At 30.1% G+C, this 26,663-nt stretch overlaps 1 protein-coding gene across 1 annotated transcript; it reads right to left on the bottom strand.

Annotated features, from left to right (window-relative positions):
- Positions 1-820: 820 nt before the first annotated feature.
- Positions 821-25,516, bottom strand: LOC136985531 (protein O-mannosyl-transferase TMTC1-like). The gene is made up of 18 exons (XM_067282826.1): positions 25,128-25,516; positions 17,165-17,342; positions 17,009-17,082; positions 16,211-16,354; positions 14,633-14,702; positions 13,365-13,468; positions 12,148-12,337; positions 11,679-11,800; positions 11,408-11,572; positions 10,248-10,361; positions 9,813-9,956; positions 9,203-9,414; positions 8,714-8,849; positions 7,631-7,775; positions 6,888-7,025; positions 3,030-3,152; positions 2,378-2,455; positions 821-1,134 (listed from the first exon to the last, which is right to left on the bottom strand). The coding sequence occupies exons 1-18, from the start codon at positions 25,487-25,489 to the stop codon at positions 985-987; spliced, it is 2,649 nt and encodes an 882-aa protein (XP_067138927.1). The 5' UTR covers positions 25,490-25,516; the 3' UTR covers positions 821-984.
- Positions 25,517-26,663: the final 1,147 nt, after the last annotated feature.

Here is a 26,663-nt window from a genome sequence, read left to right on the forward strand (position 1 = left end):
TAATCATTATTTTATACGAATTTAATTTTATTCATTTAAATTTTTTAATTTAATTATAAATAATAGAAAACGAGCAATTATTTTATTGTGACATCATCGTCACAATGCCGGGCTACAATTTTTAATCATATTTTTTAAATTTATTTAATTTAAAATATATGCTCTCCACCTCAAATTAGTGGTGTCTTGCCCCTGTACATCATACTTTTCCTGATAACAACAGAGTCGTGGAGAAAACGTTTGGATTAAAATCACGTGACTTATGGGCTTTACCGGAAGTTCTTATAACGTTAATCGGGGCTTCCTGTCCCTAAGCTTCCATATTTGCTCTCGATTTTCATCTATTTCTCGAGATTAAGGAAGAACAAACTGATAGACAGACAGTGGGAGTCTATTTACAGGTCTACGATTTTTTTAAATTGTAGCCAAAAATATGTACATTTTGCTGGAATTTTATCGTGAATTAGACACATTAAAACAATTATATTATTATTTTTTATAGAAAAATCCATATTTTCTAGAATTATCTAGGAGAATTTTTCCAGATAAAAATAATGTATATATATATATATCTTCTTGTCTTAAGAAGTAATTAAAAATCGATAACCTATTTTAAAATAATATTTTTATATTTGCATATATATAATAAAATTATCTTAAACTAAATGAAAATTTTCTATATATAAAACTAATTTGATTTATAATTCAACATTTCAATCTTAATAACGCGATTAAAGTTGAAATATTTCGTGTCACGAATGATGACATCTGTCACGCGAATAATGAGTCACTTTATGGATCAGTACATGAAAAGCCAGACTATCGAACACGTTATTCATTTATTCACCGCAATTCTTGCAAGTATTTTTTTTCTCTTTTTTTTATATCTTCGTGTTTTTTTTTCTATCAATATTAACAAACAGCACGTAATAATACATTTTTGCATAGTCGTTATGGTCCCACTCTTCTCTTTATCAACATCTGTCACCGACTCTTGCACATTGTTGCCAATGGCATGGGACACATTGACGAATATTGTCGATGAAGTTTTGCCATGTTGTCTAGTAAAAGTTGATTATCCGGTTCCAGAATGTACGCTTCGTGATAATGTCGCAATGCCTGTTGACATTTTCCCTGTAAAAGATAATATGCCAGCGTAAATTGTCACATATATGAATATTTTATTTCGTATTATCTAAAACGAAAAAGGGTGTGCTATTATATTTATATCTACGCGTTTAAAATAGTACAGGAAATGCTCTTATCTATGAAGTATTAGAATTTAAAGGTTTTGTACATCTAAACTGAAGTCATGTACTGTACATCAGTTTGAAGAAAATAAAGCGTGTTATCTCATTTTTTTTTCCTCTCTGGTGAGACTGTTGGTGTCTTTTCTCAAAGAGGATTCCAATCAATCTCATTTTCTTTCCGCAAAGATGCTCCTAAAATGATCTGTCATAATTCTTTTTCAGGGGGAAAAAAGAATTTAATCAGTCTCACTCTCAACTAAAGACATTCACTCCCAAGTAAGACTGATTAAAATCTAAAGTAATGTCATATTTTTCTTTTTTTAGTCTAAGAAAAAATGACGTGCCGATCAGAAAAAAAGACTATTCATATATATTTTTTCCTCTCTTCTCAGAGGAGTCGTGGACAAGATAGAACATTCATTTTTATTCCATATTTTTATATAATGAAAAACAGATGTAACCTATGTAAAGCGATCGACTAGTTCGCACGTTACTGTCTATAATAAGAAAGTATTATTTTTGATCACGTTATAATTTAAATGTAAGTTAATATAAGAAACATCTCGTGATATATTATATATTACATTATAATTTAATAAAGTTTAATGAAAGTTGAAAGACGAGAGTTTTAACCATTCTCATTCAAAATTTACTACTTTGAAGAGCATTTTAATACGATTTTCGACCGAATATTCTTAAAATAATAATAAATATTTGTAATTTAACCGTTCCTAATATTAAAAATTCGTATAATTTCCTACTTTAAAGCGAGGTCAAAGTGTGCAACCAATTTACTAAATTATAAGTCACGTATAAAGTGACAATCTATTAAGTTACGTACTCGATATTCGCCTCGAAAATTTTATTTAATATTAGAAACTTAAAGCAATCATATCAAATTTTGTTCTATTCATTAAAAGTTGACAAAATTATCAAAAGCGGAATGAATCTCATTACCCGAACCATCCCAATATACGAACAAATTTAATTGTCACCGGCCCGACTAATGCACATGGCTGACGGAATTCCCTGATTGTAATTATCCACTTAAATCTACAAAATTCATTTGAACCACTGCAATATGTAAACATTATCATCAAGCGAGTTAAACAATAACAAATTCTCACCTGAAGATGTTTGATAACGGCTAAGTTAATGTGGGCATGAGACAACTTGGGATTCAATTGTATTGCCATCTGGTAACTCTTTAATTAATATAAATGAATGTTAAAATGGATACAATAACTTTTAAAATTTTGTAAATTTATTCAATAATTTTAATTGAATTTTCCTTTAAAAATTACTATAAATTTGATCAAAATTATTAAGTAGAAACGATCATTTAAAGATTCCACGTTGCTGAAATGGTAGGTAATCGATTCAAATCAGTTATTTATGGCTGGGACATAAAGCGCAAGATCATTTATCTAAACAACTACAATAATTAGACAACAAAGGTAGGTTAGGATCATTACTCTTAACTGTTCCTCAATTGTTTATCGTTGTACTTAGTCATTCTATCGATTGGAGTAATCAAACTTATAAAATTTCCTACCAGTGAGTCTCTCACAACCAACGAATGCCAAAAATTATGATAAATCTGGCTTAATTCACATTATGAAATGCTTAAATATTATTAAAATTTGAATTTATTATCAATTTTTTATTACTTAAAAATTGCTATAAAAAAGCGCATCGGATGAGCGTTAACAAAATAATTTTGATCAAAAATACATTTTAAAAAAATAAAATAAAAAAATTTAATAATTATTTTATTACCTTAACAGCAGCATCCATATCATTAATATCTTTCAAGATATCTGCATGTTCTGCATGTAAAGAGGCGCAAGATCGATCATCCGCCGAGCATAAAGTAAGAGCTTTCAAGATGTAATCGAGAGCCTAAAAATCGAAAATTTAATAATCGATTAATTTAATAATAAATGTAAAGTTAATTAATTTTTTAAGACAAATTTAATTAAAGCGATGTCACGGTGTTTAATTTGTTGAAATTTTCCTTCAAAAATTTATATATTTTTCTATTAAACAAAATAGAAAAATTCTAAGTGAACCAATTAAAAAAAAGAAATTAATAATAATAATAATAATAATAATAATAACTTTTAAAATATTTTTATAAAATTAGTAGTTTTTTTTGTTCAAAGGGGGGATCAATAACAGATTCATCATCATCATCAAGTCTTATCAGAATTTGGGTAATGCCAAATTGTGACGTAATAAATGCGCTCATTAGATAACTTTATCCAATATACAATTTTTACACAAACAGATGTCCTTTTGTTAGCTCAATTCACGAAACTAAATAGATAATTAGTAGTGACATTAAGGATCATTTCGCCATATTAATGACGTCATTAACATCTGATAATTTATACTTTGTTGTAATTATGACAGAACGATTTCATGTTCCATCTGTTTGAATCAATGCTAATCGAATTGCTGTTTGTTTGTCCGACGCAAACACACGATTTACAATTTTTGATGAATTGAATTTATTTTTTTTTTATAAAAAAAAAAGAAAGAGAATTTTACTCTAAAATAATGAATGCATTCATTATTCTACTTCATTTATAACTTACACCATTTTAAAAATCTATATCTATAGAATTACATTCTTTTGAGTCGCTTTTGATCAATTTCCTTCTTCCATTTATATATGTATATAAATTTTTTTTAACAGCACATCTGTCTGTCTGGACACGAAACAAACTGTTCAATCATTAAATTAAAAAAGAAATTGCTGTCATTTAGAAAAGTGCAGATAAAAACCTATCTATAAGAGTAATTTATACAAAAATATAGCTCATTCAGAAAATATATTTTCAATATAAGTCTATATACATTAAATTTCTAATCATAATAAAAGGTTTTATTATGATTAGATATTAATCTACCTGTTATCATAAATTACCATAAATTATCTTTAATTTAATGATCATTTCTTATGCTTATTATTATTTTTAATTTTAATGTATAAATAGATTTAACAATTTAGATAATTTCGATAACACGAAATTACAGAAATTTCAGTAATGTGAAGTGTGAAATTCGTAATAGTGAGTCTCAAACACCAACGTTGATGTATAAATTATATAACCGTAAATAATATAAAGTTTACAGTTTTAATTGTATAATAATGTTGATTAATATAAATTAAATATCTCCTATAGAAAATTATCTAGCTATAAAATGAAGTATATAACTCAAATAATATGTATATATTTCAATAATATAGACTGTTTCAACTACAATTATATTAACATAAAAGCTTTAATAATGGCAGAAATTTCAATAATAGAATCGAACCTCTGAACAGCGGACACTGACGGAAACATAAAAATTGCCCGTTGTTCGGAGGTTATTTTGTATGCATTTCAAATAGAAACGTTCCTGAAAACAATGGCCGCTATTTACAGGTGGCCGTTATCGAAGGTTCGACTGTATATGGAATAACTCAAGTTATGAAAACACAAATAAAGTGTCATGAAGAGAGGTTATGCAATGCACTTAATCTACTAATATTATCGATATTATTCAAATGATATCAATAAATCTATGTTATTGTTACGTATATATTGATATACAATGTGTCTATATCTATAACGTCTATATAAGTATAAATATATGGATGTATGTAACTGTATATTGCTTCTAATTTAGGATGCATTTTTATCGCGTTTCCTAGGTTAAGATTGTTTTAATTAAATTATTATTATATTATTTTTTCCTCTAAAAATCTCTTTTTAGAGTAGTGATACGTCTGAAATTCGAAGTAATATGGGATGTATTATGCTCACGCTGTAATTCTACACTGTAATACACGCAATACTTTGTTTACTTTGATCAATTGTGTTATTCTTTAAATCAGGGGTTCCTAACCTTTTTCTTGCATTGATTCCCATATAGAAAATATTCTTTTCAATCGACCCCATTAAAATGTTTATGTTATTTCTCAAGATTTGCCAATATATCGAGTAAATTATTAAAATTAGTTAATGAATTTTCCACGTGATTATTATTCTTATTCTTACATAAATGATTTTTCCACTGACCCCAGGAGGTCTATATCGAGCCCTTTGGGAATACCTGCTTTAAATGAACAATATAAATTAGCATAAAATGTATCTGTTATATTATCTAAAACAATGCTAATGATCAGTTTTAGCAATTTAAAGTAATTTCAAGAGATTTGAACTTTCTTCGGAATTGTTGCTCATATTGTTGAATATAAATGAATTTTTAAGCTATAAAATCCCTTAAACACTCCTTTAATAATGGATGTATAATGTTTAAAACTAATTAATTAAAAAATGAATAAAATTATAAAAATTAAGATGTAATTATTAATAGAATTCGTGAATGGTTATTGGGGAGGCCATTATTGTCTGCCTTTTTATAACAATATAATGAATAAAGAATAAATATATTTCGATCAAAATTACAAACGATGTCAAGAAAATAATAAATTATTCTTATTATATTAATAAATAAGAATTTTATTTTTTATTTTTGCCCCAGAGCGAATGTAAAAGTCAATTATTACACGCGTATGTCATACACGCATGCATCTACTGTAGCCTATATAAATCTCTAATTTTATCACAGATTTCTATATTTTATTACGTTCTAAAAATAAATAAATTATTATTACTTTTAATGAATATCTTTTATCTCGCGTTAAATTATATAATTTTCGAATATTTAATTACATTTTTAATAGTCACCCCGCATAATCGAGAGTTTCGAGCACGTAAAGAAGATATCGAAACAGAATTTATAGACCTTTCATTATATGTAGTTTATTATTAATTTAAATCGGATCGAAATCACTAATTTTTCTCTCCTATTTATAAATTATCCCATTAAATTATTTTTATATTTAGAGCAAAACGAATCGGTGGTGACGAGCTCGTAAAATCGGAAATTAATGCCAGCAGATGGCACCACTAATATGAGGCTAGGAGATCAAAGATAATCAGACAAACTGACGTCTTCGTTATAAAGCCATAGGTCGAGGCGCGTGCAGTAATCCCTCGTGTAGTTCAGACTCCATCTTGGACACGTTTATTTTTTATTACTATTATTTTTTTTTAATAATAAAAATTGCCCCTGGCTTTAACTATATGAAATAAGAGGATAAATGAAAAAGTCGAGGAGGAAAAATTACTAGGAACCAATTTTTTTCCCTTCTTTTTCTAGTTTGGAATAGTGGAAGGCAGATGGATTCGATTGATTCCATATCTTAAGAAGTTCAGGAGCAACAAATTTTATGGCAAAAATGTGAAGTCATAAGAGGGAAACTGAGAATCGGGATTTTTCCAAACTGATTATTTGGCGTCAAATAGAATCTATTTTTCGTGATAAATGGTTGATCCTTGGCAATAATCGGGAACCAATTTATATGGAACTCAACTGAAAAATACTGTCGATAATGTCGACTTCTGTTGATATTGAAGAAAAGATATATAGATTGCTGGCAGTTTCTTATTTCTTTGCCACTGCCTCTTTATGTTTAAAGGATCCGAGATGGTGCATATTATAGAGTATTGGATTTATCCGAAGGAAAAAAAAACTATATATATATATATATATATATATATATATTTGTATAAGTACCTCTGCTGTTTGGTTTGTGTGACTGTACAGTATTGCTAGTTGATGATACACTTCTCTGTTGCGATTTTCTGCTTCGGATAAGCGTAATAGAAGTTTCTCTGCTTCTGAGTAACTCCTTTGGTGAAGAAGGAGTTGAGCCTGTAAGAAATCGTCGTTTCGATTGAGTGTAAAATAATACAAACACGAATTATCTATTAATGTAGAAAATTAAATATTAAAAATCCATTTAATTTTAATAATTTTTATACTAAGCGGACACGAAGCCATCGAGAGGGGAGGAGTTAAGGATTTTTCCACGGTCCTCCTACCTCTATAAAATTAATGATGTCTTTACTAACGAAAAATTAAATTGTAAGATGCGTTTATTAATATTAATAATAATAAAAACATTCCACTTATTTTATTTTCCAAAAAAACTGGCAAAAAAGACCCGATCTATCGGGTCCACGCACAAACACCCAAAGTCACTGGCGATGACTCGAAAATATCTCGATGTTTAATAACTCAATTAATTAAAGAAAAAATAAATAAATGAAATAAATTTTAAATATATGTTCGAACAGAGCACGATTTTCAAATGAATTTTATAGTATTCACCGCACGCAACGACTATATCCGAGATGATTACTTTTATAGCATCGCCCATAAGAATGACTTTATTAATAACTTCAGCTAATGTTTTCATTATTTTTCTCTTAATTAAAATCGAATAAATTTTAAAAAATAGTCTTAATTAAACTCACGTAGTGAATTTTTCCATCTATATAATTCGGATATTTTTGATGAAGTTTTTGATAAATGGAGTTGGCTTCTTTTATTCTTCCGGTAGACAGATAGAGCATTCCTAAATTATCCATGACTTTAGCATCGTCTTGGATCGAAAGAGCTCTAAAAAAATATGAAAAAGATAATATCAAGAACACTTTTTAATTTTTCCAATATGTAGATGAATCGAATTTGTAAATTCTTCGAACGTTTTGGAAAATTTATTAAAATGAGAAACACGAGAGAACAAAATAATATCGTGATAAGCTCATACATTTTAAAATAATTTTTTTTTTTTAGAACTATGCAGATTTTTTTTAGAAGAAAAATATTTTAAAAACAATTCTTCAAAATTAGAAAATTTTTATTGTTATTTAATATTCAAAACTTCTTCTTCTTCTTATTTTTTAAATAGGAAGAGAAATTCAAAATTATAAAATATTCCGAGAGGGTTCTTAACTTTTTACGAAACAATTATTTAATGAAGCATTTCGATAATATTTTCTGTCATAATTTCCATTTTAACTTTTGAAGCAGAAAGAAAGAATGTTCTATTTTATCTCGACCTCTGCAGGTATTAAAAATATATATTAAGAAAGGAGAAAAAAGAAGAAAAAAATAAAAGAAAAGAAAAGAAAATGTCAACATATGTAAAAAGAGAACATTCATTTACATTTAATTTAAACTCGGGCGCTTTATTTCATTTTCTGTTAAAAAAAAAAATTCTTCAGGTGCGTTTTACAGAATGATCGCCGGAATATCTTCCATAGAACAGTATGCCGTACGGAGATAGAATGAGAGGAAAAAACAGAAAAGGCTACCTTACAAGGCAATATATTAAAGGCAGCGGTGCAGAAAGACTGCAGTCTTGTGTCGTCCGTCTTTCTAGTATCGTAGCAAGATAGCATTTCAGTGGAGGGTGGGATGATCCCTGGAACTTTCTCTTTACACCTCAATGACAGCAGTACGAAAAACAAGAAATACAACTTTCTCCGATATCCTATTCTTTGACCCGTGCAAGCACATATATACACATTCATATAAAAACATTTTCTTTTTACCTCTTATATAAATTCTCTGCCTCATTTGTGTGCTTGAGAGATTTGAGGGTCCTGGCGGCGTTGACCAATGCCACTGTATGGTTAGCATTCTTTCGGACGGCTTTCAAGTACTGTTCTACAGCATCTTCTATTCGGCCTATATAACGTCAAAAAATTATAATAAATAAATAATATGTTTAGTATAAGTCTCAATTCTGTTCTAAGTAACTTTTTTTTTTTATCTTACTATCAATATTAGATGGAATTCTGAATAGGATATACTGTATATCATTTGTTGGGTTTATTGATGTTTCTCTGTGCAGAATGCAATCTGTTATATTATATAAGTCGACATATCTGATTATAAGCAAAAAGGATGATCCGAATTTCCACTCGAACGAAATCAGATACGTTCAGACAATCATGTGATCTCATTTCGAAAGGAATTTCGAAATGAGATCACGTGAGAGGTAAAAATGTTGCTGATAGTAGTATATACAATCAACTTACCTCTATTCTGTAGGAATGCACCGTAGTTATTCAGGAAATCGGCGTTGTTTGGTTGAATTGCTAATAGCTTCAAATGAAGTTTTTCTGCATCTTCGATTTCGTTCAATTCTTCTTTAACTCGAGCCAAAGAGGAATAAGCTTCTGTGAAATCCTCTTCTAACTGTACTACATCTTGTAATAACATGCCAGCATCACGAAGTCTTCCATTTTTTCTGAAAATATAAAGAGAACAACTGAAATTCAAGCCAGAACAGCGGTTAAAAAGTAGGATAGAAGTCAAAAAAAGGTTTTCTCAGCTTTCCGAATTTGTAGATTAATCCGTGTAAACTTATTTTATAATTTTTACATGAATTAATAAATAAAACAAGTTAAGAAGATGCAGCATTTATCCGGTTAGATTATAACTATGAAAAAATACATACACAGTATATAAATTATATATGAAAGATTAAGTGTACTCAAGTCAGAATTGATACTCTTTATTTTTAAAGAAAATACACAATTTTAAAATTAATATCCGCCCGTAAATAATAAACTTAACAATACTCGAGGGATAATACTCGGAAGAACGTAATAATTTATTAGTGAAAAAACCATAATAAATACTTACCTATAAAGTGTTGCCAGATTATAAAGAGCTTTAGAATGTGTTGGATTAATGGACAGGGCCGATCTGTAATGTCGTTCCGCTTGGCTTTCATTGGTCAGTAGGGTGGCCAAGTTATTGTGTGCACTGGCGTGATCGGGCCGTAAACTACATTGGAGAAGATAATGACATCGATAAATAGGATCACTAAAAACACAAGAAACTTCCTTCTTTATAGACAGTAAATTTAATCTCTGTTACGAGACAGGTTTATTGTAAGCTATTTGTTACTTGTGAATAGCAGTTTGGTTTCGTTGGTTAACGAAGATTCTCTCTATTCCTTAACAATACTTGATTATAAATAGTGCATTAAATATCAATTAACATTATTATTATTATTATATTCCTATCGAGTTTTATTTTCTATTTAAATTTAATAAAATCGAAACGGCTACTTACCTGATTGCTATTTTGTAATGGCGGATAGCCAAATCGGTGTTTCCTTGATCTTTCTGTAAATTTGCATAGTTATAATGAACCTTGGCATTATTCGGTACTGTGTGAATTCCGGATCTAATTAATAAAATCATCACATTAATTTAGTACAAATAATTATTCTTTAATGAAATATTAGCATCTAGAGATTCATTTGTTCGATTTTTAAACGACTTTATAAGTCTTAATTATTTATTATTAAGCGTTAATATACCCTGTATGAATTCTTTATCTAATTAGGAAATAATTCCGATATTAAGTTGTTTTTTTTTTCTTCTTGAATCGAAATGTTATCTCTTCAACAGAGGTAAATTACTATTTTAGAATGGAGTGAACCTCAGTGGACCGGTTGTCTAATGGGCCAGTGATCAGATTGCTTTATCATGTGCTTCCACATTGACTAAAATATGGAGTCTGCTTTACCGAAAATATGGTTGGTCCTATATTTTACCTCAGTTATTTCTTGCTTGTAAGCTGTGTTGAGCTATTGACGATCGGTTAAACAATATTTTAATGCATTTATTCTCGATCCAAATCTTTAAATTAATATTATTAATGAAATTATATAATTTAATCTTTTTTTAGCTTCTATAAATAATAAATTTATATATATATATATATATATATATAAGTTTTACCTATTTAATTATAGCGAATAATAGATTTAATATCATTAAACCATACATGTTGAAACGTTTTTAGGAAATGAATTTATCGCATTTAATGCAATGTAAAATGTTTCTTATATTCTGTATAATCCTATGATATATCTCTGATCATGTGTACATGGATAATTACAGTGAAAACTAAGCACACTAATTTCCTAATCGTGCACCATCTGTTCATCACGTAATTGTCATTCATCATTAGTCTCTACAAAAGACACGTTGCTACTTTTGTACCCTACAAAGTCTGCTATGCTATCAGCTAAAACCATTTACCTACATTATATCAGCTTTAATTTAACACACTAGAAAAAGATAAATCATCTTTATAACCCCATAAATTTTGAAAAAACATTTTTTTAAATAAAACATTAAAGAACATAAGAAAAATTCGTTAGTTAAATAAAGAAAAAAAATCCTGTAGAAATCCAGAATTTAATTAAAAAATGAATGACTTACGTAAATAAAGCTTCTCTAGAAATCCAATCTTGATTTCTTCTGACTGTTCGGACGAAGAATACGATAATTAATATAAAAGTCAGATATCTCCATAAACAGAAATACTTCGGTAATTCTTGCTTTAATTTATAAAGACCACAAGTTATTAGAAGGCAAAATCCTGCACTATAAATACGATAATCATTATTAAAATATGTTGAAAATTATTACTTGAATTATAAAATATATATATAAATATGTTAATATTTACTTTATATGTTATTGAACCCACCTGGGTAGGTATAATATTCTCTCTGCTACTACAAATCCCACTGTAAAAAAGAGATTGGATGCTGGTATGTAAGTGAAGATGATAATCCCCAATCCTATGTATAAAATTTTACTTTCTCCATTCTGTAATGGGAATATTGTCAAATTACAGAAAATAATTTTAATATTAAAGATATTTACTATATTTCTGGAAAATATTTATGCTAATTTTTTAAACTTTATTATTTACATGGCAAATATCCCTTTTTTACTCGATATTTAACGTTATTAATGAGATAATCTAATATATTTTTAATCTAAAGCTGTCCTTTTTAAAAATTTATTTATTTTTTATTTCGTTTTATCAACTTTTTTTTAAAATTTAATAGTTTCGAGTATAATTTTCGATGAGAAAAACGCCGATTCTCCGTTGACGGAATTAAGATCAATCTAAAATCTATATCTCCATTATGGCACCTACCTTATCTTACCTTGGGTACTAGAAGGACTCGAATAGTCAAAGCAAACACCATTAGATACAGGAATGCAGTAGGTATGTTACGCGGATCCCAGAAACTTTCCACCAAAGGTATACTATCCATTTGCCAGTCGTAAGAAAGAGTTATGGGTGCCAAAAGTAACCATACGTTGAAGGCAGCCAAGTAGGCGTGTGTTAATAATCTGTTTAGATAATATAATATTATAAATACCTTTTACATTTCTTTTATTATTATTATTATTATTATAAAATTGAAATTTTATTGGTTTATAAAATTCTATAAAATTTTATTTCTCAGAAACTAGTTTATTCGTTGAAAAATTGGATACTTTTTCCACCTCCTCCCGTCCACAGTAAAGAGAAAACTAAAGCAAATCTATTCAGTTTATAGAATCAATATGACAAGATATTTAAATTTCAATTTGAATTTCACGCAAGAGTTGCAAAAGTAGACGAAGATAAGAGGTAACTTCTATATTATTAGTTTTCAAAGACGAGAAGAAGCGAAGACCTATTCTATCCACCGTTCAGTGCTCAAGAACTTGAAATAGCCATTATTGATTTGGTTGGATACCTGCAAATAGAAGCGATTTCTTCTACGCTCGGCATCCATCACGGATACCGTATCACAATGGCTGCACTATTCAGTCAGTGAGCAGAAATAGGTCATACGTTACGACAAGAGCTCCCTGTACGTACATCATGTATAGCCGGAATTAAGGATGGAGATTCATGAAACATCCCCAATCCTTCTGGAAAAGGAGATCTCACACACACCTTCCGTGCCGTTTCCATTTTATATATCCTCTCTATGAATGATGATAGCGCAAAAAGTTAAAGTTTTTATAATATTAAAACGTTCGATCTTCCATAATGCAGCGTGACGCTTACTTTATATAAATTTATTTACCTCGTAGATGTTAGAAATCCTAACCTTTTACACGTTCTATAGGGGTTATATAATATATATTTTCGCGCTGTATTAATTTTATAAGGTTAAAGATATATATTCTAAATTAGAATAAGGATCATAATTGAAATTCGTTTATGTCAAAAAAAGAAAAAACGATGTTTAGAGAAAGATAAGCACTTAAAAGAGGAGCTTGTTTAGTATAAAGACATTACTCAGTAATTAAAAAAAAGGGAATTGAAAATCTATTTTAGAAACGCTCATATTAATGAGTGATTTTTGATTATGATATACGATACCTTGTAGAAAGGAAAGGCGAAAAAGAAGCTGGATTGTCTTGTTCCGAGAAAGACGGCATCGCTCCGTTCATTATCCAGAAACGAAAGGCGATCAGACACACAAACTGAAATGAAATTATTTCGAAATTAATTTTAATAAAATATCCTACGTTAAAATATAAATATAATAATTATATCTGTTTTGATATTCCACCCCCCCACAAAAAAATCACGATAAAATTCTGTAAAGATGCTAAAATTATTTAAAAATCTACATTTAAAAAAAGTTCTTTTGTATGTTATTATCGACTATAACATAAATATACCGTATGTCGATTGTATATAAAGAAAGAAAGAAGAGAAAAAAACTGCCTTTATGTATAAGAAAACGTCACACGCATAGACAATATACGATAGCTTTTTATCGCTTCCTCCTCCTCCTACAGATAATACAGATTTTAAATTTACATAAATCGAAAAACAAATTATCCGAATTCAAATGATCGAAATTAATGATAAAATGATTTATATATTTATACGAAAAAGCGCATAAAATAGAAAATATAATACTAAACCTTTTGTATTATTTATGATTCGTGTTTGGTTATATACATTATAAATGATTATATACATCTAAGCTACAAGTTTCTAAATTTCTAGGAACGAATAACGATTATAAATCAAAGTGAACTTTAACTATAATAAAACTAAATTATTATTTATGTAGCCGATGAGAAAAATCGCATTTATTCTCAAAGGATAATCTTTTCTATCAATAATTTAATCGAGAAAATAACAGTTATCACCGTCTAATTTTTATAGATGAATCAAGCTTAACGATCGGTTTATATATATATATATATATATATAAGAAGTAGGTTAATACGAGAAGCGACGAGACGTTTAGTTATCCTCAGTTAATTATGTACAACTCCAAAACATAACTTCTAATTAAATCTTTGGAATTAATTCATAAAAATTTCATTTATTCATTATCAGCAACGGTTAATGGATAGAAGCACTTTATGCTACTCGAAGAACTTTCATGCCAAACAATACTCGAAAAGTGAGCTTTTCAGCCACTATAAATATTAATTATTAGTCACGATATCAAAATAAGCAAGTAAGTAATGTCGAAGAGAGTATTGTAAGGGTTTATAGTGCACTCAAGATGATGGTTTGTTTGCCCAATATATGGACAGGAACTATTAGTGCAGTTAATTGAAAGCGGGTTGTAATCGCATCTTATCTCGATTGCGACTGGATAGAATATATACCAAATCACTTACCACTGTACAGATAATTAATAACTTCAAGTCTTGTTTACAAAATCGATTTGCATTTTCTTTCGTATCAAATCTAAGAAAAATAATTGAATTATAATTAATATTCGGTTGTAAATATTGACTAGATGTCTCTCGCGTAACTCTTTTCTTTTAATTTAATTTTTAACTTTTAAAAATTCTATAGATTTAACTTTTTAATTTTTCTTAACAATAAATCTATTTTCGCTTTGTTTACTTCATTAAAATTAAATTAATTAATTAAACGTGTTTCATTATAAATTTTCTAAGAATGTAACAATTTTTACAACTTCTGTCGATCGCGACTGAGTTAGCGATTCGCTTTAGCGTTAAGCGAGAGAAGGGGGGAAAAATCGATTTACAATTTTACCATTTCTTAAGCGACAATTTGCATATTGATTAATTTTTAAAGCTTAACAATAGAGTAATTTGGATATGGTTTCAATTTTTCCAGTTTTACTCTATTAATAAAGTCGTGAGCAAACATTTACTTTTGGGGCGTATCGCTAAAGTTAAATAATATAAACTTGAGTCACATTATTTATAAAACCATTCGTTAATTTCAAACCGTAAATGCCCATTCGAAGGAGAAACACGAACCAAATCATTGTTTAGTTTAGCACTTCCTTATAACGAATAGTATTTACGCCATGGCGAACACCTTATTTAGTATGAATGCAATTTGGAAATTGTTAGAAACAAATCTTCTCAACTGCGGTTCTAATTCATTTTACGCATTTCAAATCCAATACAATCAACGAGATTCTTTATTAGAATTGGCTTTAAAGAGCGGCAAAAGCGAATACAATCGACATGCCTTAATTAATGTATGGAATGCAACCCGAAACTCCTTGCATTTGCAGTTGATCCAATGGTTCACTTAATGACATCGCAAGCGTTATCGGAGTGGTTCTATTACTTCCGGTTAGCACCAGATTTAGACTCGAGCTACAACGATAGCGTTAATCATCTGGTGCGATTGGGCGGACCATTTCCGAAACTATTCTGTACTTGGAATTGCTCGCCTTTACTAACGTTTAGAACAATGCGACAGTTTACAATTTATTTGACTTGTACCTTCGATCGTACTAACTTTATATACTGTATATTTAGTTTTAAGATGATAAACACTACAAACTACTCTCGACGTTAACGCTATAGATACTTTAAAACTTCATTGTCTATTCGTTGGTCTTTAAGCATTATTAATGAATAATCTGTGTTAAGTCGGCGTGTAAGCGAAAGGAAGTATCCTCCATTTAATAACAAACCGACTTTAATCCCTTCATAGCCGCAACTACAGCACTCCAAACGTGAGAATAAACGTGTTGCTGCAGAAAGATCAAATAAATCAAAAAAGTTAATAGTGGGAATTCTCAGATTTTTTCTCCCTGCTTTCACCGAAAATTATCATCACTCTTTCACTATTTTTTTTTCTTTCTTCCAACTTACAGCTGATTAAACCCTTACAAGATTTATAAATAAACCGTTATAAAGTAAGCTAGAAAATAGATATAAGTAAAAAAGAAACAATTAATTGCGGATTTATTAAAAATAATGTACTTTTTTCTGTGGTATTTGCACATCCAATGATATCCAGCACACAGAGGGAGGACGGTTATGCCTTGTTCTTTGGCTAGAAGGGCCAACATTGCACATGCCATACTAAATATAAACCATAGAGATGATTCGTTATCTTCGTTTGATCTGAAAATATATATATATTTTTTATAAATTTAATTGTATGATTTTAATGGAAATTGTTACTCGAAACTATACTAAAACCACTAATGTAAGGTTTCACGTTAATTAACTGGAACTAAGCTTTCTACATTATGATAAATATAACAAAGTTAAACATTAAAATAATCTATTTTTTTTAAGCGATAATTTGAGATTTTATAAAAAGAACAATTCTATTCTATATAGGGTATTACAAATAAAAATTTCAACAGTTTTAAGAAGTTTCTATATTCAATTTTCACTCTTAAGTTGCTATCCTTCAAGTATAAGTACCAAAAATATCTAAAAAAATCTCTTTACAGTGAAGAATATCCAAGATCAAGCTTCATCCTTCGATTGATCCGAGTTTTCCAATATTCCAAGATAAGGATTCTTCTTACACATGCGCATGTGATTTAGAATAAAATCGAACAGAAATTTAATCTAAAAATCCCAGATTAGGATTAGATAAGAAGGCAATAAAGGCGGATTAAGTACAGAAAGTGAATGGAAATAACCTTTATCTTCCTACACGTTATACAGCAACGGAAATTTATAAACACTCAGAAAATGAATATTTTTAATTGATTTTTCAATTTAAATATTGATAATTTGTTATTATTATTTTTTAAAGCTTACTTGCAGAAAGATAGAAAGGATGCGAAAAATAAAATGGCGGATAAGAGTTCTGCTCTTCCGACGATGCTGGATACCTGTAAAATTAAGGCAATTAATATGAATATTTTAGAATGAAGAATAGTAAATTAAATTACTTATAATTATTACTTTACTTACAGCTTCCGTATGAATAGGATGTGTAGCAAATAATAAGGCTACTGTGAACGATCTATGTCGATCCCATTCTAGAACGTTTCGACATAACATAATTAATAAAATGACCACGCAGGCATGTAGAACGAGGTTTAAAACATGAAAACTTGTTGATGAGGGACCAGAAAGAATCATGTTTAACCTAAAGAAATGTTAAAATCATTTTAAAAATGTCACTGAAGAATTCGGCGAGTGCATAAATAGTTTTTATATATATATATAAAAAGAAAGAAAGAAAAACAGCGGGTTATCCCATGCTTTGATAGACTCGATTTAAGGTGTAGAATTAGAGGTGCTTTTATAGGATTGAAAAACTACCAGAAGACGCCTCCAGCTTTTCACTAGGCTCTACTATTTAAGAGCCTTTATATAAAGGAATGCCAACTACAGTACTACTCTATAGAGTGGTAAGAGGTTACTGTCGGGTCGGCGTACACCCAACGACCTTTAAAAAAAATAAGAAAAAAGGAAAAAAAGAAGGAGAACCGTGTTCGCTAGAACTGAAATTTAAGGCCTTAGAATAGATTTTTGAAAGCTGAAAACCTATTGAAGGCCATCTAAAATTATACGGTGACCTCATCACTTTTAATTGAGCTTACTGAATTTCTAGACAAACTATGAAAGATACGCATAAACAAAAACGAATTCTAAAATAAAACAGTACAAATAAGCATCTTTCCAAGCTAATAAAACATAACAAATGTTTATTTTTATTAAGGAAAATATTTCAAAATTAACGAGAACCATATGATAAAAGTAATATTTACAGTGTTTTCCTTCCTCCTTCCTTTATTTGTTTAATATAAAACACAAGTTCATTCTCCTATTTACAATTCTTTGTTTAATTTTAACGAAAGAAGAAATATTTTTCTCCTTTCTTTCCATAAATAAAATAATGATTAGTTACCGCAGTATCAACAAACAAATCTGAAAAACGTTCTAGTTCATTAAAAATTAATCATGGAGTGGCATGAAATAAACTATGTTCATTCAGTAACACTTAACATCGTATAAATATCTCATATTACGTACATTAAACCCCTTAATAAGATGAGAAAGTTCAAACTTGGTCTTAATGATGAAGATCATATTACAAAAGTGCAGATGCTTCGTCTTAAATTAGTTTCGTCTGTCCAACTGCATAAATAAAAATACACACAAAAAAAAGTGAATAGTTTTATGATGATATGTCACGTTCGTCTCACTAAACAGTTATTTTCGGGATGATTAGTTTCACTGAAACCTCATAACATTATTTAATCCTTTGGAAAGTATCAATTCTGCATATAACCTCGTTTATATCAGGTTTCATACTGTGCAGCTTTCACGCGTGATATCTAAGAGACTCGTTATATATTAAGCCGTGTAAATATTTAAACCATCCTGAGGTAGGAATATATATATATTCTGGTTAACCTCAATTTACAATTTGCGGTTTGTAAAGGGATAAATTAGATCCCCGACATCCTTATTTAATGGCCGGATAACGAAGCTATCAAAAGAACATTTAGATCATTTTTGTAATTATTACTATTCAATTTTTTTAATCTAAAATCTTGTTTACAGTGTGAAGATTTTGGTAATTAAATTATCTACCCGTACACTAATTAGTTATTATATAGGTCAAAGTTCAATTTACCGCGTGCGGGTAGTAATTAGACCTATTTAAAAATTCAAAAAGTTTTTACACTTAACTCAATAAAACTTGATCAAATTTTTATATTAAAAGTAACACAAAATTGACTTTCGATAAGATCTTTACTCAACTCTATATCCTATTAAAAACTATGCTTTAATTTTTTATAGCTTCTTATATAAAGTAGTATTTAGGTCGATAAAATTGAGCGTTAGAAATTTTTTTTCCTGTGTAAATGTTATAAAAATCTATTTAAATTACAGATCAATTCATATAAATCTATTTAGATTACAGTCGATAGTTTGGGAGAGATAACGTATCGATAAAAATGTGTTTAGTGTCGAGAATAAAGCAAAATATTTATGATTTTGTAAAGGATAAAGAAGAAAAAATGAATCAAAAATTCCCTATTGCAAGGTTGGACGAAGGAGAATTTGTGCAGCATTCTCTTGAGAACTGATACGATCTTAAACATCTTATTACAAGGATGCCAAGTAGCAAACAGTATATAGAATCTTTAGAGATCTCAATATATCTATCAAACGTTTTAACGGGTATTAAATTTAAAATTAGAGAAAAAAAGAGAAAGAGAAACAGAGAAAAGACGAAAGAAACTGAAGACATTTTTATCGAAATAATATTTTTATATAATTTTCGAAAAGAATAAATCCAAAAGAAGCAAAATCAATTTTCAATTCTCTTATTCCTTTTCGGAAATAAATCTTTTGAAAGAAGTTATTCATATGGATTTCCTATAACAATATCGTGACTTGTACCTCACGCATCTTTCACGGTGCAATACACGCTTCCATTTTTTTTATTTATATGTTTGGAGTGGAACACATCACACCGATGCACAAGTCAACATCATTAACGTCATATCCTAAGTGCTTACTTAAGTTGATTGCCTGATATTTATTTATTTATATCAACAATTAAGTTGGTGATGAATCCAATTTATTATTGAAATTTCTGATTTATAATAATTCTTGTTTGCTTTCAGCTACCGACTTTATTAAAATTACACGATATGTAAACGTAGATGAAGCACCGGTGTCGTGTTTAATTGAAAAACTGTGTTACACGCTTTTTATACTTAATTAACGTTGCCTGCTATTAATTCTGTTTAATTACAGTTACTAGTCGTGCAGACCCTTTTTTTTTCTATTAGGATTTTTCTGAGGAAATTGAAAAAAGCGCGTGTGTAATGTTCTGTTCCGTATGCAGTTCTGTATCTATCTATCCCATTTTAATCTTATCTCTCCGTAGAAATTTTTTTTCTTTTTTTGAAAGTCACGAACTTATAACTCTATCCATCACTTATAAATTGGTAGAAGGAAGATGTTTCGCAGGCGTTATACTATCCGCAGTGCTATATTTGGTCTATAAACTATCACGAATGGCACCACCAATGATAAATATTTCCAGAAAGTGTTCCGTTTAATTTAGGCAATTTTGAAAGCGTTCCACGTACCAAAACTTCGAAGAAGCTATCTCGAAAACCCTCTCCTGCAAACGGTTCGGATAACGTTACGCTAGTCTAAAAGCGTTTATAGATTTTATATTTTTAGGCTAATTAAACATCCTTAAAAGTAACTTCCCTTTTGTTAAACAACTATAAAAGGAGTTATTAATGATTAGCTACGACAAACAACCCTTAAAAAATGTACGCTAACATTAAATATCTAGTATCCAACATATCCAACAATATGTGTTGCTATAACACATAGAAAGAAATGGTTCTAATAGCTTCTTGGCCTTTTGGCTAAGATCAAAGTAGAGTAGTGTATATTCTTCTATTCTTCTACATTAAAACTTGGAAAGTCATTCGACTCGTAGTGCCTAAAGCAATATTCTTTTATAATGCTCTGCACAGAATATTAATCTGAGTAGAGATGCTCCAGACTGATATTCTTCTTCAGTCAGAGATAGACGCTAGATTATTGATTGTGTTCGGTCAAGGTTACTAAACATCACACACACCTGGCAGGAAACACTCTTATTTTTTTGCAATTGATAAAACATCGCAGCACGCGCTTAATTCTTTCCCCTGTTTTAATATCACCACCCGTAAAAAGATGCATTGTAGCATAAGAGTGTCTTTCTTCTCCTCTATTGGTCGATTAATATGCGATCGAGAACGATCCGGTTGTCCGAAGATGATGTTCACAAGAGCTATTGTTCCACTACAATTGGCCATTGCGTATCAACTGGCACTATAATAACGATAAACCAGAATTACTCTTATTCCCATCAGGAATTTAATGGCCTTAATAGCTTTATCATCCTACAGATAAATCAACTAATTCGCTTCAAATGCATTTAAATTAATAGAATATCGCGTTCAATCTCACGTTTTAGTTATATATTTAAAATATTTTGAGATAAACGATGAATTGGACGTAATATTATGAGTTTTATTTATTAAAAACTATCATTTCCTACCCGTCTTTACGCTTGGAAGATAACAGAAAAACTAGTATTTTCCACTTCCAAGTATATTTAAAATGTTCAATTTTTTGAAATGTACAAACTTTACTAATCAATACTTTTCTTTCTTGAGTAATTAAAGATATTTCTATTTAATTATTTCTAATTCTGAACATCTTAAATAATTACCAATTAATTAGTACCTTCTTCCAATTATCTAAAGACTCGGCAACTATTACAATGTTATTAACTAAACGGAATTTTAATACTTCTTTCTTTGAGTTTATCTTGTGAAAGTTACCTTTAATTCCTAAATAATTAAAGATATTCTGCTGAATAATTTCGATTTCTAAGTAATTAAGGGCATTAATGATTATGAGATTGTACTTTTTAATATATTTTTAAAAATATTTCTCAGAAACGACAGATAGTTTTAATTACTAATTATATAGGCCCTTTCGCACCCGAGAACTATTGATACACATTCAACACACGATGTATACGTAAAGTATAGAAATTCATACGCAAATATAATTTCAAAATCATTAAATTAGCATAATAGAAGATATAGAAAGTCAATTATTATCATTTGTGTGTCAATACAAAGCAATATTATCAGAAAAAAAGTAAGTCTATTGAGCTTCATCCTCTAATTATCTTAATTAATTTATATTTTCTCGTTAATTTATGCTTCTAATTAATTATATTTTTTGAATTTTTAATTTTAATGGCGATTTTTATCGTTTATATAATAATAATTAAAGATTATTTCAAGGAATAAAGAGCATTTCTTACTGGAAATTTAGCTCTTATCAGTAATTTAAGAGATGATTTATTTATCTAAAAATCTGCAACAAAACTGAAATTTTCCATCAGATAGACGTTCGAAGATCTACTGGAATGGATCAGACACTTATAAATTGATAAGGGACAAGCGTTTTTACACTCGATACGACCGAACTAACAAGAGAATAAGAGGATAAAAACTTGTTTCCAGACAGTAAGACCAGTTACATAGTTGTAAGCATCCATTCATTCGTTGTCTGTCGAGCGTAAACATCGAGATTTTAAGGTAGATCTGCTCCTAAGTAAAAGTTTTGAATTATCCCAGGATGTCTTTTTATCCGTTGCATATAAGAGATTTAGTTAGAACCGGAAGTTACGTTGTAACGAAGGTCTGGCGGAATCGAATGAATTTAACGCTAGATCCAACGGAAATCTCTGTCCAAACTAATGATCCATGTCCCGTGTCCACTCCGTCCGGATGCAGGATTGATGGTAACAATTGCTGTAAAATCTAACGATCCGTAATAGTTCCGCGCTGACAGAGACGCCTGGTGGTCTCTACGCAATCGATAGCAGGCCTCATCGCTCCCTCCTATCAAAGAACCCATTTGTTAATCGTTATTTTTAAGCTATTACATTAATAAAATGCTACCCGACACTTCCATTTTTGCATTGTTTTTAGCTCTTGTTTAAACTATCGAATCGCTCGCTCTTACAGGAAGGGAGCGATTTCTTGCAAGAGTAGTTAAATTATTATTTAAGGATTAAAATTGCTGATTTTTTTTCTTTTTATAAATTTATTCGAGTGGAAAATTTCGATGTATTAATTCCGCCATGTTTTTTGACCTTAGATTCCGGTTTAGAAAGGAACTGCACTTCAGCACTTGACTTGATAATATTCCTTAATGACGGCTGAAAGAACTTCATTTTTTTTTTCTCTTCAGACCCCGTTTTTCCACTTTCGAGTAATGCTACAATACTTCGAATCTGAAGGAACAGTGTTATTAATGGTACTGACCGGAAGTAGTGGGTCATCTAACGAATGGAACGTTAGAAGTTTCCCTAACTCAGCTTGACTCCTATGCAACCTTACTCAGATAATTGTAGTTTTCGGCATTCTTTTATAAATAAAAATTACTCCACATCGTTTATTTTAAAGCTGTGCCACGAATGAAAATCTCCGAGACATTTTGCATTTAAAATGTCGTATTTTTCTCTAACTAACTAGACTAATTTTTGTACTTTATTTAATGGCCCGGGACATGCGGTTGATTTCCATAGAAAACACTTGAAATAATTCTCTAGTTAACAATTAAGTGACTAAATAATTTTATCCTCTTCTATATCATAAAATGTAATTAAATTAATCAAATTAAAAACACTCTTACTCGATTTATATTCAATTAAAGTTTAACTTTTCCAATATATTTTTTATTTTTATTTTTTTTGTGTCGTCGAAAATTTCACGAGATGTATAAACATGATAAGGAATGTTTGTCTTTAGATGAGTTTTGCTTAACTCCTCCACTTTAGTAATTGGCTAAAGTTTCGAAAATGTTCATGTCATTAAGCAAGATGGCTTTAAGTGAAATGACAGTCAATCTAACTAATTGAACTATTACGGTCACGTGTTCGAGTAGGGGGAAAAGGTGGAGAAATTTCGGACGATTTCTCTAAATATCTGTAAGATAAACGAGTCTGATAATATCTATCGAATATCAATTGCTCTACTCTTAAGTGAATGGAACGAGTTGAATTCTAAAGCGTTATAATAACCGTCCCATTCGTCCCAATAACGTTAAACCGAGTGACTACACAACTGGAAGTTATAAATTTCAAGTACAGTACCCCCCTATGAGGATTTTATCTCCATTTCGTGTCACCTTGACATGTTTATAAGTTGTTGGCAGCCTTTATTTGTCGTTTATTGTCAACCGAGCTTTAAAATTGTACGAAATGTTTACTGATGGGGAGTCTTTTTGAGACGTTTTTAAACGTAAATTTCCGTTTGAGTAGACCAGAATCAAATTTGTGATTACGTTGTAGATTTTAGAAGAAGGAAGAATTATAAAGGAAAACATTTCTTATTAAGTAGGCGTGTTCAATCATATGAATGATTGGATTCAATCATAGACTTCTAGATCTAAGTAAAACTTTAAAAGCATTTACTAATACAAGGAAAGCATGGAAATTAAATGGAGCGAACATGCAGAGAATAAGATTTACAAATTGTTTCCTAAAATGCTTTCCTTGATAGTCTCCTTCTGCTAAATTTACACTGTTGCAAATGGTCTACATAATTTTCATTTAAGCTTTATTATTCGCCATTTAGTTTTTCCAGGAGAAGCTTAAGTACCCGGATCTAACTAGACATAAAATATCAAGTATTGCTATATACTTTCTTGAAAGCTAACAGTAAGTTCCTGATTACTATTATTATTCACGTTTCATGGTCTATAGTTGAAGCTGCACTTCTCGGAATTGCGAATCACAAGCTTGATGACCTAGAAAGGAAACTATCGTCGGATAAAATTAACTATTTAAGGCCCTTTCTAGCTTTATTTGTGACGACTTGGGAGGTTTTGAACGATGTAAAAGTGTTTACCTGGCACAAATTTTATGTGCGTTATCAGCTACTTTCTTGTCGTAAACGTTAGTGAAATGTTGTATATTTAAACTGTCAGTTCAATACAGACAAGTGACATTCGTTCCTTCAACAAATGTTCTAAATATTCGACCGAATCTCGGTAATTGCCACCATATTTAGATAACCGATAATAGGGTGCATATGTTTTGTGCAGGGATCTAGGAGGGGTTCCTGTTACATGCTTCTTGGCGTGAGAAATTAGAAGTCCGGAGTGCAGGGATAGATAAACATCTGGAAACCACATGAAAATTTGTAAAAAGGAAAAACAAAGTTCCAGATGAGTTATATTTGGTCGCGTTTCTAGGAAAAAAAAAGAAAAAGCTTTGTTTTTTGGCGTTTTATATAAGTCTGGACCCAACACTACGATATTTAACATAGAAAAAGTTTAAAATATTTATATAATATTGAAGAATTTGAAAGAACTTTACCTGAAAGTCAAAATTGTGAGAGGACGATATGATTTGTGACTGTTGGGATCAGCCATAGGTTTACCCCAAAAATCGTTGAGGAATAATTGCCAGATTGACGAATGTCCCAAAACGTCTGGATTTGTCGTTATAGCTACAATGTCATCGTGCACAAACTCACCCCCCAACGAATTACAATAACACATGATACATACAAAAGTCACTACGAGTACGAGTCCTAAATCACCGAATTCCCTATCGGAAGAAGCATAGTTACAATTTTGGAGTATGACTCGAGATATCTGCTTAGCGATGCAGGTAGTTCTTTTTTCTCTGCTGGTTTCCGACTGACACCTGTCTAATCGACAGCACCCACGCCCCATTGTGTTCCTGCTGCATCGGATGACTCCAACATAACTGAGCTCCTACAGCACGCGATACGTCCTTTATCCTTACCGGGATCGATAAGCACGTGATACAAATATACGCATGCGCTTTCGAGGGGGTGTTCCGCAGAGGGCGCTTAGGACCGGTAGTCGAGTGGGACGTGACCGGGACTGTTAAAGCTTCCGAATATCCTAAAGATCTGCTCCACCCGATCCAACACAGGCGAGAAAACTGTAGGGAATTTCTTGCTTAGGGAACTTTTAAAAATTAGTAGGGTGTGAAATTACGGGGTTACCAGTGACAAATATGCTAGAGGTGATGTATAGATTCGGAGCCGCGGGGTTTTCAATTAACTTTCCGAGTTCGATAGAGTAGACATCCTGGGAGTAGCACACTGTTTTCTTAATAATTCATCATCTGTTTCCTCCCCCTTTTGACAGACGATTCTTAAAGCCTCTGGCAATACTTTAACTATTTCTAGAAATTTTTATCGATAACTTATATAATAATTTCTTTAGTCACGCTTGTAATACTTTATAACTTATATATTTTTTTACAGGCATTATATTTTATAAGGCCGATTTTGATCTGTCTACAGAACAACTTTGTTTATACTAAAGCTTTAAGTATGATACGTATGTAAAGAATTTAGATAAGTAAATTACGGTACAAACAGTACAAATGATAAACTTATCTAAAAATAATAATTTTTATTATCAAAATGTTATATTAAGGGTACACTGTTTATGTTAAAAGATATCGTGTGTGATAATATATAATATCTAGGTCAATTGGCACATCTAACTTAAAGTACCGCCACTGTGTTTTTGCAATTTGTAATGTAATTTAAGCTTGCTTTTTAAATAATTTATGGTTTATTTATAACTTTCTATATATTACTTTATATTTATATTGTTTGGTATATATAGATGTGTATTTATCAACTAATAAAGAAAAAAACATTTTATTTTTGAACCCGTATGGGACTATGGATGATGTTACCTAGTTGCTAATAGGCTTCATTAACTTATTACTTAAACAGTGTCATTAATGCTAAATTTTAAATAGCTCCTATATACCTTTTATAAAACATCCCTCCTACAATTTTCCTATGAACACATCTTTAACCTTTCACAAGCGTATGTCCTTTGCGAGGAAGAGCAATCATAA

Source organism: Centruroides vittatus, unplaced genomic scaffold, assembly GCF_030686945.1.
Source record: "Centruroides vittatus isolate TY-2023 unplaced genomic scaffold, ASM3068694v2 contig_971, whole genome shotgun sequence".
Classification (NCBI taxonomy): Eukaryota; Metazoa; Arthropoda; class Arachnida; order Scorpiones; family Buthidae; genus Centruroides; species Centruroides vittatus.

Excerpts from the sequence above, each read along its gene's own strand:
- LOC136985531 (XM_067282826.1), bottom strand. The coding sequence starts at position 25,489 with ATGGGGCGTGGGTGCTGTCGATTAGACAGGTGTCAGTCGGAAACCAGC. Across the intron at positions 17,083-17,164 it reads ATCCTATTCATACGGAAGCT|GTATCCAGCATCGTCGGAAG; the intron begins GTAAGTAAAGTA and ends TTAATTTTACAG. Across the intron at positions 10,362-11,407 it reads TCTAGAGAAGCTTTATTTAC|ATCCGGAATTCACACAGTAC; the intron begins GTAAGTCATTCA and ends TTTATTAATTAG.